The sequence below is a fragment of the Aulonocara stuartgranti genome (assembly GCF_965226115.1).
Source record: "Aulonocara stuartgranti genome assembly, chromosome: 18".
Classification (NCBI taxonomy): Eukaryota; Metazoa; Chordata; class Actinopteri; order Cichliformes; family Cichlidae; genus Aulonocara; species Aulonocara stuartgranti.
Window position 1 is genome coordinate 22401630 of NC_138954.1, and position 16307 is coordinate 22417936.

The window sequence follows — 16307 nt, forward strand, 5'->3', positions numbered from 1 at the left end:
TTTTCATCATGAGTTGTTTTTATTCATTACATCCACTGAACAAACGTCCATTCCAGTGCGTTTCACTTCTATAACACTTTTATTGTGATTGCCACGCTTTAATCTGGCCATGATCCATATAAATATGCATTATTGCAGCAGTATCACAGTGCACTGTACAGGCCCAACCCGGCAGATACGTAGAAGGAGAAGGGGGACGATGTGAAGGAATAGAAGAAACAAGGAATTGATAATACAGCTGCTTTGATCCAATTGCTCCCCCAAACCCTTGCCCTAGGCACTTGGTGTACTGTAGCTGTGAAATGAAAAAAAGCATCGCTGCTTCCACTAGCCTACAATGGAAGCTTAAGCTTTGTTTCTGCTCCGCGCTCAAAGATGAAACAATTGGTGCGATGTACCTTTAAGCCTGTGCAAAGATTTGAAAGTGCCCACGGGGTAGGGTTTAGAGAATGATTTGGTATTTTCTAATCCGGGGTGAGTGGTTACAATTTGTCCAAGTAGTTGTCGAGGGCAGGTATGCCCTCTTTCAGACCTTTGCGTTTCCTAATTTCAGCGACAACTTGGCAGGGCCTGCTGGCAGGGTCGCTGGGGTCTCCCTGGAGAATCTGCCAGTGATCAAATACGCACTGGGGGAAGGCCTGGCCTCCAGTGTTACTGCGCAGGTCAGCTGTGAACCCTGGAGGTCAGAAAAACAGATAAAAGCATTATTTCAAATAGAATAGCTTCATATACAAAGACAGCAACTCTGTCAGCTGAAACTAAGTTGCTGGATATGCCCTTTACATTTGTCTTAAACATGTTTGTTGAGACATTTACCAAGTTTACCAAGCATGTTTAAGATACCAGACTGAGATGATTTGAAGATGGGTGAGGTGGCCGTAAAGGGATGGACATGGTCAGCAACAATACTCAGGAAGGCTGCGGTGTTTAAATAATACTAAGTTGGTACTAAGGCATCCAAGGTGTGCCAAGAAAATATTCCTCACACCATTACACTATCATCACCACCTCTTCTGCTACTGTAGCCCAGCTGATGTGTTGTGCATTCAGAGATGCTTTTCTGCATATCTTGGCTGTAATGAGTGGTTATTTAAGTTGCCTAACTGGATGTTTTATCTTTTTCACACCATTCTCTGTAAACTCTACAAACGCTTATGCAGGAAAATCCCAGTAGATCAGCAGCTTGTGGTTCCATCTGGACCGAACAACCATGCCACAGTCAAAATCACCTAAATCACCTTTCTTCCTTATTCTGATGCTCAGTTCGAACTTCAGCAGGTTTCTTGACCATGTCTACAAGCCTGAGGATAAGACGCTGCCATGCAACTGATCAGTTGATTCGACAGTTGTGTTGATAAGCTGTTAAACGGTGAGCCCGATAAAAAGGCACGTGAGTGTATATCTTCACAAACATTTCAGAGATCCACTTTAGCTTTTAGACCTCTCCAGTCCCTCTTTTACCTAAGCCCTCCTTTCCAGCTGAGAGTTAAAACCCACCACAAAAGACTGCAAGCAGTATCGACTGAAACTCACCAAAGGATTCGTTGACTGGCAGGTAGGCTTTCACCACAAACATGGGCGTGCCCATCACTTGGGATTCCTCAAAGACATGACCTCGTTTCCTGTTCAACACGCCATAGATCCCACCGACAACCTGCTCTGGGCACTGCATGGACAAGAGGCACGGCCACAGATAGTTACTAAAGTTACTAAAATGTTTTTCCTTTCAGAATATAGAAGAGCTCCAAAAAATTACAAGCCTGTGTTCAAGCAATGTCCAGGCGCCCACTCTAGTCCAAACACCAACCTGAATCTCCACAAGATAAACCGGCTCCATGAGCCGAGGCTGAGCAGTGAGCTGGCAGGCGTACAGGACCCTGCGAGCTGTGGGAATAATTTGTCCTCCCCCGCGATGAATGGCGTCTGCGTGCAGTGTCACATCATGAATGTCAAAGCGAATTGCGCGCATGTTCTCCTCACACAGTGCACCCTGCAGGGCGAGGACAGAGACAGGAGTGTGTGAACGCAAGGTTATAAATAGCTAGCTGTTTTACAGTCTAATAAGAATTTAAAATGCAACACGAGTATGAATTAATTAGCTGCCCACCTCCTTAGTTGCCCACTGGAAACCAGCCACTACGCTGTCCTTGATCTCATTGAGGTATTGAACCCCTTTTGTCATGTCTATCAGCAGGTTGGGCCCGGTTCCATCTGGACCGAAGCACCAGATCTTCCTGGCTTCTGTCACCTCCCACTCATACTTGTCAGCAAGGTAACGTGCACGGGCTTTGAGCTCCTGCCGAGCAGTGACATCCCCTTTCTCGATATCTTCAGCCAGGCCGTCGGGGAACGGACGGGACTTCATGAAGAGACGATTGTGCTTGTTGGGGGACTTGGACAGACACAGCTGGTCGGATTCTTCCGTCACCGTCTCTCTGTAAGACACCACTGGGTCGGATTTCTACAAAGAGGTAAAGAATTGGTCAGGATTGATGGTATGAGCAATACTTCAAAAATATGGGAATAAAATGTATATATATTTTTTATTTTATCTAATTCTAGCCCCACATAATCAGTAAGGCTATGTAAAGCTCTTATGTTTAACATTTGAAAGCTACTTGTCCTAATTGAGTGGTTGTCAAACTGTGCACAAGCAGAGGAAAAATATTAAATGAAATTAGCAAATAAATATGATTGATGTCTGCAATCACAAGTTTTATTGTGATTAAAAGTGAACCTGGATTATATGTAGTCTCAAGAATGAGAGAGAACGAAAAGGCAAAATTAAATCAGTCCTAAGGGGTTGAAAAACAAAGCTCGTGCAGAAGTAGCAAAAACTGCAGTTCCTCTAGTCACCACTTGAGGCTGGCTCCAACATCTAGCCAATCCCCTTAGACCAGGGGTAGGCAACTCCAGGCCTTGAGTGCCGGTGCCGAGGAGGTTTTAGATGTGTCCATGATCCATCACAGCTGATTTAAAGGGCTAAATGACTCCTCAGCATTTCTTGAAGTTCTCCAGAGGCCTGGTAATGAACTAATCATTTGATTCAGGTGTGTTAACTGAGGGTGCGATCTAAAACCTGCAGGACACCGGCACTCAAGGCCTGGAGTTGCCTACCCCTGCCTTAGACTAACATGTTAAAATGGTCAACTTTACTGCATTAAAAAGCACATTTATAGCCTGGTTCAAAAAACGGTTCTGGCCTTTATGAAGAGTTACCCCACTTATAACAACTCTGAGTGGGGTGATTATTTTTCTTTAATAACTCATCTACCCTAATAATTGATTTGATAGGGAGCTGGAGCCAGTCAGAGTCCACTAGGCCTCATCCACTACTTCAAGTCATTAAAGTGGACCTCTTCTTTTTAATGGGTTACCTGATTAATATTATTGCTTGCTGTGTGGTACAGACCACCCATCTATTTAAACACAACAGTTTAAATTGTATTCAGGTTTATAGTTCGGATTGTCTGTCGTGAGGCTGCTTTTCATATATGTGACGTAAACAAATCAGTACTTGTAATAGCTATTAATATTAACCTTGCATCAGTGACCTGTCTTGCACCTTGCCAGTAAACCTCTACTCCTTTGCTCACCTTCAGTGGAATGCAGGCGTGGTCCTCCTCCAAGTCCTTCAGGCAGATCTCCAGGTGAAGCTCTCCTGCTCCAGCGATGATGTGCTCCCCGGACTCTTCGATGATGCACTGCACCATGGGGTCTGACTTAGCCAGACGCTTCAAGCCCTCCACTAGCTTGGGCAAGTCAGCAGGATTCTTGGCCTCCACGGCCACTCGGACAACAGGGCTCACGCTGAACTTCATCACTCTCATGTTGTGGGCCTGAAGATGGAATCGATGAGTGATAAGACTAGATTCTTTTAAGGTTTGTTTTATCAGGAAGCCACACCAAATAATGACTCCGTGTTAATAGCTATTGATTCATTTGTCATGCCTCGGTTTTTAAACTAGAGCACACTCTGTGTAGATACAGAACAAAGGGAAAGTGACACGCTACCTGTTCAAAGGTGGTAATAGTTCCAGTCTTAACCAGGAACTGGTCTACTCCAACAAGACCCACGATGTTGCCACAGGGAACATCTTCAATAGGCTCCACATAGCGACCCATCATCAAAATAGTCCTAGATTGACGTGGTGATAAAATAAGAAGGATATAAAAAAAAGAAGAAAGGGGAGTCACACATTCTGAGCTTTTCCTACTATCTTGGACCTGTACTGTGTACAGTTTGTAGATAAACATGCCCACCTCTGGATGGGTTTGATGTAGAGGTCTTCCTTCTTGCCAGGGGTGAAGTTTGGCCCCATGATGCGCACCTTCAGCCCTGTGGACACGCAGCCAGAAAACACACGGCCGAAGGCATAGAAACGACCCTTGTCACTGGTTGGGACCATCTTGGAAATATACATCATCAGTGGGGCCTTAGGATCACAGTTCTTAATACCTGAGAAGAGAGTTTCGAAGTTGTGAATTTACCACAGTCAAAATAAACAGTGATAATTCTTCTAAAGCTACTTAATAATAATACAAATACTTTTAATTGAATTGAGTCACGTGAAGGTGTTCTACTGACCCATGGCAGCCTCGTCATCTCCGGGCCCTTCGTAGAGCAGCTCACAGCGGTATTTCTGCGAAGTGACGGGGGAGGGCAGGTGGATGGTAATCATCTGGAGCAGGGCCTCTCCGGCAGGGAGCCAGCGTCGCATTACAGCCTTCAGCAGGGGCTTCCCCTCCTTCTCTTTGTCCTCTGAGTCAAGTTTGACATCCAGCTTTTCAATTAGCTTGGCTGTCTCTTCTTTTTTGAAATTCATGATGGCATCAAACACCTAAGAGGTCAATGAGAAAAAGGACAAAAAAAAAAAAAAAAATTAGGGCATTAATCAAAGGCAGTGACTTTTCAGACTCTACTTAAAGTCTAATCATCTTAGTTTGGATCCAGTCACAGTCTGGATCTGAAATGTCTGAAATTTAAGAGCTTTAAATCCCCTTTTAACAATGTTAGAAACATAAAAAATACACAATTTGCTGAAATAAAGCATCTTTAGTACATTCACCTTAAAGATGGGATCCAAAACAAGCTGGCAGAAAGTTCGAGGTAATTTCTGACCATCGGGGCCGGTGGCGGTCTTACTGAATTTTCCAGCACTTGGATCGAAATATCTGGAAAATGCAATGAAATTATTATATAAAAATATGTTGCCTGAATATCACTTGCTGCCCACTGTCTTGTATTAATGCTTAAATTTTAAAGAACCACTAAACACCACCTGAACATTGACACAGAAAAAGGGGTGTGGTCCATGTACAAGCATCCTTCTTAACACATGCAGCACCTCTGATGTACCACACTGTAACCAGAGAGGGCACTGTACGTGCACTCGTGTTCACCTTTCTCCCCACAGTTTCTTCATCATGTCCTCCACTTTCTTGCACCTCTCTGCTGGTCCCAGCTGTGCAACTCCTTTAGCAGCAAACTTAGCCACATACATCTCAGCGAACTGCTTCAAGGTGAAAGCCCATCCGTGGAGGCCCGAGCCAAAGCCAACTGTTCCAATAACAGGGTCAATCTGAGGAATAAATGATAGCATTCATTGTAACTACCCATATATTGAAAGTTTTAGAAGGTATTTTACCAGCGTAAGTATGTATTCACCATAATGTTCCCCATGGGTCCACCCTCATCCTCTCCATAGGTGGAGATAATGACGTTAACGTTCTCCACAATACGCTGGAAGGTCTGATAGAGCTCATCTGGCTCCAGCTGCAGCTCAAGCAGGGCCCGGTCCATCTTGTTCATCATGAGAACCGGCTTTATGCGCTCAGCGATGGCCTGACGCAGTACGGTCTCGGTTTGCACGCACACACCTGTCAGTGGAAACAAACAGGTAAGCCTCAGTGCGTACGAGTGTGTATGTGAGTGACAGGACGAGTGTTTTATGTCTAATTACCTGAGACACAGTCCACCACAACCAGGGCTCCATCAGTTACTCTAAGGGCAGCGGTGACCTCAGAAGAGAAATCAACGTGACCCGGGGAATCGATCAGGTTGATGAGGAAGCCGTTTCCGTCTTTGCTCTGCTTGATAAACGCCAAGTCGTTCTCTCCAAGCTCATAATACATGGAGATGGCCCTGAAAGAGAGTGAGAGAACATAGAAAAACCTTGAGATGTGTTAACTCTGCACTGATAAATTTAACGATTTATGTAAATAAATCTCAAAAACTGCACTCACACGGATGAGTCAGACCATCCTCTAATAAAAGAGACTGTTAGATTTGTTTGTTTGTGGGATGCAGTTTGCCATGAGATGAGATCAATGAGGAATGGGATAACTGCTAATACATTTGTTAAACTGTGTACCTTTTCAGTAATTTAGGGTGATTTGACATATGCTGAGTATAAAAAGGTTTGCATTGAAACTGTCAGACATGAGGTATTCATACCTGGGAACTTTTCAAGCATAAAGGTCAAAAAGGGGGGAAATGTTAGATTTGTATTGTTGATTGTTATTTATGCTTAGAAATATTTACTTATATATGCTTAGAGTTTTGTAATTAGTTGTAGATTGGTAGAGGTTTTGATCCTTGATAGTCTGCAAACTTTGTGTGTATTAGACAGCACTTTGGGAGCATGAGAGGTCATACCGTGTCTTATTGTTTTATGGTAGGATTAACGTAGCTACGTCTGTTCTAGTCTAAGTGCTTTTCTGTTTAGATGAACTGCTGGACTTCCTCACCGGGGGGGGGGTCTAGTCTACCCTCTTCCTGACCAAGGATGTTTGACCCTTTGCTCAGCAGTCCACACACACACACACACACACACACACACACACACAGGCAAGGTACTCTTTGTTTGTATGTAGACGTCATATGTTAATGAACTTATGCATATTCATGTAACCTCAATAAAAGAACAGTGGTACGGGAGAACGGACGAGAGCTACTGGGGTCAAGCGAAGGAACGGCGTTTGTCTGGTTCTCTCCCGTGCACGAGTAACATGAAGAAGTTTGCCTACTTGCGTCTTGCTTGCAGTGTAATTATATTGTCTTAACGTTCCAGCGAATAGGTTTATGCTACAAACCTATCAGAGACAGCAAAGACTTTCTGCTGCTACTAAGTGTCCTGACTGCATAGATTTGAATTAATATTTGGTGATCTCTGCTGGTGCATTTATTATATACAAACATCCATGTGTAAATCTCTAAAACAGTGTTTTTTAACACCTCTCTAAATTTGGAACAGAGAAACAATTCTGCAAGTCAAATATGGTACTTAACGTGTGTCGATAAAGTATAACACCACGAGCAACTTACAAATAAAACAAGTGCTGTGATTATGAACCAATCAAGTATGAGATGCATGTTCCAATTAAATACACAGCACAGCCCGCCGCCTTTAGAAACGATGTGTACCTTGAGGTTAAAATACATAACACAATTTCATAACAATAATGAACTCAGTATGGCACAAATATTTCTTATTTTGGTAATGTACTTACTATAGCCCTTCTTTTTATCGGACATATATGCCCTACAAACACAACCAAACAGGGAGATCTGACAGCTGAAGGCCAAGTACGTCTTCTTTTTGAGTCAAGGTCTTAGTATGATTGATGAGTTATTATGTGTACCCAATATTTCCTGCCAAAGATAGAACAGTATTGATCGCTTCCAATCAGTATATTTGTCTATGACACAGACTATATATAAGGGATGGCCACACTTGCCAGTCGCAACCTGAAATACTCTTTACGTGCTTTATTATTTATTATCCTCAAAGTCAGATAATAATTTTAAAAAAGGAAGATCAAACTGTATAAAATAAGACTTGTGTTTAGAGAACGAGGCCACAAAGTCATCAGGTAAATGTTTCCTGAAGCAGCATTGTCATTTTCTTTTACACTTCTTCACAATCAAACATCTTTTGGAACCAAAGAAGTCGCCCCCTGCTGGCCATTAGAAAGAATGCTGAATTTTAGCTTCACATTTGAGAACCCTAAGCAACACCCATGTCTCTCCTCTGCATTTTTACTCATTGATTAAAGTTTGAGTGTGATGTCAGCGTATAGAAATATCAAAATCAAACCCACACAGATCTGATCAGGCAGATGACGAGAATTTGGGAGGTTGAACGCGTAATAAAAATATTTAAATTAACCAGTACTGTTAGGATAAATTATGAATAGTTCCTGCTACAAACACAAAGCACATACGTAGATTTGATGGTGATGCAGCGCTCCTGCTCGTCTTTGCGTGTGTCTGTGAAGCGGGTTTCTCCGGCACGGGACGATGCAATGATCCCCGCTTTGGATACCAGCGAGTCGGTCAGCGTGGACTTCCCATGATCCACGTGTGCGATCACGGACATGTTTCTGATGTTGGACTTTTTGTCCATGATGGCACGGATCTGATCCACCGTGAAGTTCACCTGGAGGGAGGGTTGGAGATTTAGAAGGGGAGAGGAGCAGGGTGGCTACAGTCATCCATTTCCAACTAGCACAGGCTCATTTTATTCATCATATGCATCTATTTCTGTCCACTACCAGCTCTCCCCAGCCGCTCCGAGAAGAGTTATAAAAAGAAAGACATGTTTGAAACTGAACCCAGGAAGAAGGAGAGTGGACACCGCTTAAAGACTTTACCTCCTGATTTCCAGAATTACTGAGTCACCATTCACCATGTGGCAACTGAGTGGGGGTGAACGCAATGTACCACAATTGCAAGAAAACACGGTCTCTTGATTTTAGACCTTAAACTAAATCTACAGAAAGAGTGTTAACCACTAAGTTTGCTATTTAATGTGTAATATATGAAGAGGGCAGTCCTCTAAGATGACAAGATGACAGTTTGTCTAGCAGTGGGTTGTTAAGACTATATAAAACCATCCCCATAATCCTCTGTAAATAAAAAATATGAAGAAAACAAGGTCCAGTGTCCCTCAAAGCTTTCCTAGCAGAACAAATGTATTCATCAATTCAGAAATATCACACTGGATATATAAATGAACACAACCAAAGACTCTTTTGGTGAAATAATTCATTTTTACATCACCCACTGCTGCAAAACACTCAGATGAAATGCGGTGCAGCTCTCTGAGTGTGACGTAGTGCAGCCTGCCTATATGTAATAACACGTTTCCATCGCTTCTTAAATAAAAAGCAATGACGCAATCTCTTCTAATCAAATGAAAATCTACATTTCCCCCCCACACACAAACAGAGCTGATGACATTTACATTAGACATGCCATGGCCATGTGCGTTCCCTCTGTGGGCAGCTGTATTAACGTGATATTTCTGCGGTCATGCCAGAGCAGCGTGATATTAAAGGCTTTGCAGTGGACGTCACAGTGAGAGCTGAGCGGCCCGTGCACTGGAGGCCACAGCCCTGCGTTATCGGCCGGCTGTTGCGCATGTTATAACGGCGAACAAACAGAGCCCTTATCCGATCACATAACACCACCGGGCATCGGCATCCATTTCACGGACCTGACGGGATCCGGTGCGGCTGCAGTCGGAGCCTACAACTCATAACGGTTGTTGGGTGCAGCATTTGACAGCGTGTTTTCCCTCGCTGCTACAAATACATTAAAGGCATCATCTATACATTTAAGGCTCTAGTTTCACTCACCATGTTGTCTGCAGGTCGTGGGTCTTTATGTGCGACGGGTTATTGCCGTAGTCGCTGCCTCTGAGGACAGGCAGTCCCGGTGGTGACAGGAGAGGCGCTGCTGCTGCTGCTGCTGATGCGGCTGCCGTGTAGCGGTGTCCGGTCAGTGACTGCAGCTGCAGGGGGCGCTGCAGCTCAGCAGCCCGTCACATATCACATGTCCGTGGCGCTTTGCCATGTTATCCTAATACGTCCATGCTGAGTGCGTGTGCGCGTGTGAGTGCCCGGCTGTGTTTGTGAGTGCGTGAGAGTAAGAAGGGCGCACTTCTGTTGACTTAACCATGTATGTTTGTGCCTCCAGCTGCCACAAAAGATCCAAAACTTAAGAACAAGTACTTTTGTACAGTTGATATTTACATTGTTAGAAAGTAACATAATCGAACCAAAATGCACTAAAGTCAAAAGATAAAGTGGTTTGGCAACAGAGATGACCACTTTCTAAAGGAGGTAATACCAACTGAAGCTTTATTCAGTGATTAGTTTCTATGGCTTCAGCTATACAGACAGACAAACCTTTATTGTAATCCAGTCTATACACAAACAGTGTATAGACGCGAAGACACGTTTCCTGTGCAAACGGTGCGGTAAGGTCCATATAAAGGATACAGAATTAATTAAACATAAATATGGATATCAGTATAAATATATACTGCACATTAGATTTCTTTGCGTTAAAGCTTTAACTCAACATTAAAAAAGAGCTTCATTCGAATCACGCATTTCTGTGGTATAGCATTTGATAACATAAATCCAGATTTTATAGAATTTGTATTGCTATTTGCTGTGTTTTGAGTAAATACTAAATATTTTGTGTATGGTTTTGGAATATCGTTGACACATTGATTGCATTTGAGACTTACCACACTACCACACCTATATATTGTTTTTGGACTTAAAAACTTTTATTTATTTGTTAATTTATGTATGTATTTATTAACAAAAAATACATTTATTTCTTTGTACACACACAAAAAACAAAATTCAATTCAATTCAATTTGTTACAGTGTGTACTGGCCTAATTGTAATCGTAAACATATGAAAATTCCGCAGGATTTCACTGTCAGTGCATCTGTTTAACCACACCGTCTGGTTCACTTCTCTTTAGCCCACCTAAGGAGCCAACGATGCATTAGAAAGCATGTATTACTGTTGGTTGTTTGCTTGTATTTCTCCGTATCTTAGCGTGCAGCTGCTTCTGGGCGTGTCAGTGAATGACGTTTAGCAGCACTTGGAGAGTGCGATGCATGCTAGAGCCAATTTCACAGGAAAGCCTTATCCGCAGCAAAAACTGAATGTTTCCTTCCTTTTTTTCCCATGCTCCGCCTCTTCCCCCCCAAACATTTTGATGTACACCTCCGCCTCTGAAATATCGATCCCCGTGGAATAAAGCAGGCCACTGCTAGACAGGGCGCCGTAGCAGTCCTCCACCAGCTGAGGGCAGAGCAGGACAAAACATGTTTGGGAGGTGCCAAGATATGTGGAATGGGACACTGAAATGAAAACTGAGTAATGTAAAGAACACATTTAATCAATCTGGTGCAATAATAAGTAGCTCTGCCACTGAAACAATCCCTCCCCCTGTGATAACAATTGTTGGGGAGGGGGTATCTTTCTTATTAAACCAGTGGACTGTGCTCTACATGTCCAGAAAGGAAATAACTGAAAAATACATTATTCGTGGGTTTCCCATAATAAGCACATAATGGGCTCTCATGAGAGCAGATGATTATTATCTCTAAAGAAAGCTTTACTCATGAATTTCAGATGAAGATAAAACCACAAAGCAAACGATGCTGCAAGACGATTTCTTTTTTCAATGTTTATTTTTAGTTTTGAGCTTGCATTTATAATTTCTGCTCATAGTCTCTAAATGTAGAAAATCTTTTGTTAAAACTCCATAAAATACATATCATTAGAAAGTTCTACTTTTTGTCTTCAGAGCACTATAAGAAGCAAAACAAATTTAAATTTAGTGAGCAACAATAAAAGATCTACACAGCTCCAAAGATTATTCATTGTATAATGCCCTTTTTAACACAAGGGAGTCCAGATATTAAAGTTTGTGGTGACTAAACAAGAACCAGTGGTTTCCATGGTCAGTGCAGCTGATAAAGCTGATATTACTGCAATATCACTGCGCAGTGTGTCACGTTTCCTCCAGCAGGGCTGACCTACTAAAACAGCAACGTTCACAGCAGAAAGAGCGTGTTGTCTGCAGTCGCATAGGCAGTGGTGTGCAGATTACTTCATCTGAAAAACGGTGTCTTTCATCTAATCATCAGATTTATGCAAAAGCTACAGAGGTAGTTTTCATAAACTCAGTGAAGTAGTCTTAAAATTGCAAAACAGTGGAGGACGATATCTTGATTGGCCTTTTAGCAGGAGTCTCTCTGAAGCTTTCGGTGTAGGACGCTGACTGCCACAGTGCAGCTTAAAGTGGAGCATGTCTGGCTTTTTTTTTTCTTTCTTTTTTTTGTCAAACTCCAAACGGTGGGAAATATATTCCCTTTACTAGTCACAGGAGGATTTTACACATTAAGGGAACTGATTTCCAAACTTGGCAGTAGAAAAATGAATAGATAACATTAAATTTAAGAAATAACAAAAACTATCGATGTTATGATATCATATTTTTAAATGTAATAATAAACTTATAAACTGATAGAATCCACATGATGTGCCTGCGGATACTGAATTTAGATTTAAAATGAACATTTGGGGTTGTTACCTGAAGATCTTTAGGGAAATCAGAAAGCCAACGAAAAAAAATCTTACATGATTGAAAACAATTCCCAGTTGCATGTGGGCATTCGCTGCAAGCGTAGCGCTGAAGAAGCCAATTACATGACACTTGTAGCTGTGAGAGTGAGGAGAAAGCTGTGGATTATCTCATACTAGTGGCACACATGATGGGAAATTTCAAAAAGCAGACGCTGAGCTGGTACTCCGTTGTAGCTGTAGCTGAAGGCTGTGTTTAATCTTTGTCTCCTAATTGCAGAGTTTATGATTTTACCAATAACGTACAGTCAGCTCCACTAGAGACAGCGGACAAGCGTGTTTCTCCTGTTTGCACACACTAACAATTTCCCAGCTGTAGATATAGAATGATTTTGCTCACATTAGAGCAATTACTGAGCTTCAGATAAGAGCTAATGAAAATGCACTTTGTGGCTGGTTAAATGACCTTGATGTAAGCTTCAAACATGTTTTCAGCCCGTGACTTCACACCCATGGACCTGAAGAAGGCATTTCTTTGATCACTGCAGTAGCTGTGTATTTTTTATATGATTCTTTTGCTCTCCACACATCTTATTGAACACTTTCTTGCCAGGGAATAGGGTGAGCTGACCATTTCTGTGGAGCTGCAGTCATTGGTACCTGTGCAGGTCATTTCACTGGAAGAGAACTGACCGCATAAAAGTGATTTCATGGTATATTTCATTTTAAAACACCCTAAGGTGTCCAATAGATGTTCTTTTCCTTCACCCTAACCAACCTGCTCTCACATGGAGATATCTGAATATGCATTCACATTGTGATCTAATATGCAATAACAGTTATGTGTACTGAGCAGCAACTTATTCCTGGTATCTAGAGATGTGCTCAAAATGCCCCGGTTAGATAATCACTGCACTCAAAGTACTTTGATACTCTCTAATCTCCAGTTAGAACAACAATAAAGATAGCAGCGCTCTGCTGCCATTTAATTAGGCGTATTCATGAATATGTTGATTTTAAAGCAACTAATATACTTAAGAAGCAAGTCTTTGAAAAACTAAAGTATAGCGGTCATAATGGATTTGTACGGTGGCTTCACTGTGAGCGTTATTTTCTTAAGTAAGAAAGAGTCTAACACAGCAGAATATGCTAATACACCATCCATTTCCATTAGTCTCACCAGAGTGTATTTAAATAACCTTTTTTGGCCTTATACAACAGGGGCTTTTTGACATTTGAATTGTATTTTAGGTCTGGAAATCCAACCTAGCCTGTAAAACAAGCGTCTCCACCAAGCCTGGGAATCAGACACCTCAGAGAATTTGATTTATTCACATTATGCATGCCTGACAAACAAAAGATAAGAAAGATTTGCGTCCTTTCTGCCGTGCCACAGTTTCACTTTCGTTCTTCCCTTAAAGTCCCTCTTCACTCTGACTTTTGAACAGCTTAGTAAAGGTAACAAAAAAACATAAATTCAGAACCCAAAGAAAATATCTGGCATCTCTGTCTGCTTCGAGCCATCTGATGAAGGCAAAAATGTCATATAAAATTATGTGAAGAGAAAGGAAAATGGCTTTGAATCATTTGAGCTACCAGGCTGTGTTCCCTCAAAGGTGTAGCGATGCTTTGAAGTTGATATGGCAATAGGAGGATTGAGCTGATGGTGTTCATTCTTAAAAGAATGCTGACTATTGATTGTGCTTATTCTGCTTTTAGACGGGTGTAATACTAAGTAGCTCTGCCACTGAAACAATCCCTTCCCCTGTGATAACAATGAGATAATCTCTGCCAATGTGCATGTTCCCCTTGTGTAATTGCTGGAAGAACACATTATGTAATATCTTTTGCTTCATGGGGCGTGCTAGCATGAAACAGATGCTGTTAATTATGACAGCAAAGATAAGGAACGGATAACGTTGTTTTGCATTAGGAAAGCAAAAAAAAAAAGTCATTGATCAGCTTTCTAAAGAGCTGTAACTTGAGGAGCAAGTGTCTATTTGAAAGACACAAAGAAAATAAATATTTCATTTAGAAGGATGCATGTTTTTTTCTCATGTCGATCCACCTTGATTGATCCATCCCTTCACAGTAGCTTCAGCTGAACTCTTTGTTGTTGTAAACAGTTTGCTGACAAAAAACCCCAAAACATTAAGGTAATTATCAGTTTGTTTGCTGCCAGCGACTGAAAGAAACTGTCCAGAACAATCGCATTCTCTTTCTTGATGCTTTGACAACAAGCTTCACTGAAAGGTCTTTGCAGCTGTTTGCTGAAATGTTATTTTTCTCAAACCACTGAAAAACTGTAATTGTTGAGCCACTTTTTAAAAAAGAGTAGCTTGGACACATCTGCTGTTATAGATTAAAATAACCTTTGTAGATAGCAATTATATTTAATCTCAGTTTGGTTTTTGGTTTTTTAACCGTCCCACTTAAAGTTCGGTTTGGGGTGGGGGGCCGGTCATAATGGAAAAAACCAAGCACGGTGGTGGAGGGGTGATGATTTGGGCTTGTTTTAAAGCCACGGCATCTGGGCACCTTGCGGTCAATGAATCAACTGCAAACTCCTCTGTGTACCAAAATATTCTAGACTCAAATGTGAAGCCATCTGTCTCAGATAAATCTTGGCAAGCACAGCAGCAAATTTACAACAATCTACAATGAAAACAATGAAGTATTACTATGGCCCAGTCAAAGTCCAGACCCTAACCTGACTGAAACACTACACTTAAGATAGTTGTGCATAAACAGGTGCCCATAAAGTCCGCCACAGTGATGTGAGAGACTGATAAAGTCATAAAAAAAGTTATTGCTTCTACAAGTAGATCTACAAGCTACTGAATCATTGGATCATGTGAAACGTTTATTTTTCATGATACTGTATCTTCTGGAAACTTGTTTCTGTAATTTTGGATCTAAGTGGACCAACAAGAATTTGGGGGTTCCCTGCTGCTCACTCATTGTTCTCTTCTATTTGCACATTGAGCCCTTCACTGGGCTTCATTATGTGAAATATTACCAAGACTATCATTAGTAACTCTTGGACTGTCTTAAAATCATTTTAGATGTGCCAGAACTGTCTCCAGCTAAACGACAGCTAACTGAAAGATAGTTCTCATCTCAGTTTCTGGCTTTGATGACCAAAGACCAAGCACAAAATCTCAGTGTAATCCTGACTTTTATTGACTTTTACCTTTTAATTAAATTAGTTCAAGTCCTTATTCAACCTTAAAGCCATAAGAAGAATCAGGAAGAAGTCCCATAGAAGGGGAGCATTTTTTCTTTTCCTTCGATTTCCATCCAGAAACCTCCCAGACAGCTTCAGCTCTGCTTCAAATCAGATCTCTGCGCTGGCTTTCAGTGTCAGTGAATAGAGTTTGAAGTACAGCTGCCCTTTTTGTTAATCCCTCAGTGGCTTAGAAGCACATCCTGACTTTCTTTTACTAACTCTCTCTAATTTTCAAATAATCAAATAGACAGTTTCTAACCCTTGAATTCAGATTAAACCCTTTCGTGTGTGTTTCCACTGCCTTGTGGATTCCTTAGTGATGAGCAGAGAGAGGAGTATTGAACTTTTGTTGGGCTTAGTCCAAACTGGTGCAAATTAAAAGTCAGTCTTTCCACTTTCTGTGTTTGAAAGCAATAAATTGGGCTTTAAATTTAGCTTGTCCAATTTAAAAAAAAAATAAAAAAAGAATTTGACAGCATACACCAACTGCTGATTTATGACCTCAAAGGTCACACTTATTAACAATTAAGTAATCTCCCTTCTTGTCTCTGCTGGCTGACTAACAGTGGATTGGACAGTGATCAGCTGGGTTGGGGAATGCTGTTGTGTGATATGGCATTTCAACTTTGTCCCTGAAGGCTGACTCAGACGCTTCTCCTTCACGCTAAAGGCACAAGG

The 16307-nt window shown here is 41.6% G+C and overlaps 1 protein-coding gene across 1 annotated transcript; it reads right to left on the minus strand.

Annotated features, from left to right (window-relative positions):
- Positions 1-9824, minus strand: LOC309693548 (elongation factor 2b). The gene is made up of 14 exons (XM_082512884.1): positions 9643-9824; positions 8227-8441; positions 5964-6145; positions 5669-5880; positions 5404-5582; positions 5070-5175; positions 4589-4841; positions 4264-4459; positions 4015-4138; positions 3597-3839; positions 2108-2461; positions 1808-1990; positions 1534-1666; positions 1-676 (listed from the first exon to the last, which is right to left on the minus strand). The coding sequence occupies exons 1-14, from the start codon at positions 9643-9645 to the stop codon at positions 483-485; spliced, it is 2577 nt and encodes an 858-aa protein (XP_082369010.1). The 5' UTR covers positions 9646-9824; the 3' UTR covers positions 1-482.
- Positions 9825-16307: the final 6483 nt, after the last annotated feature.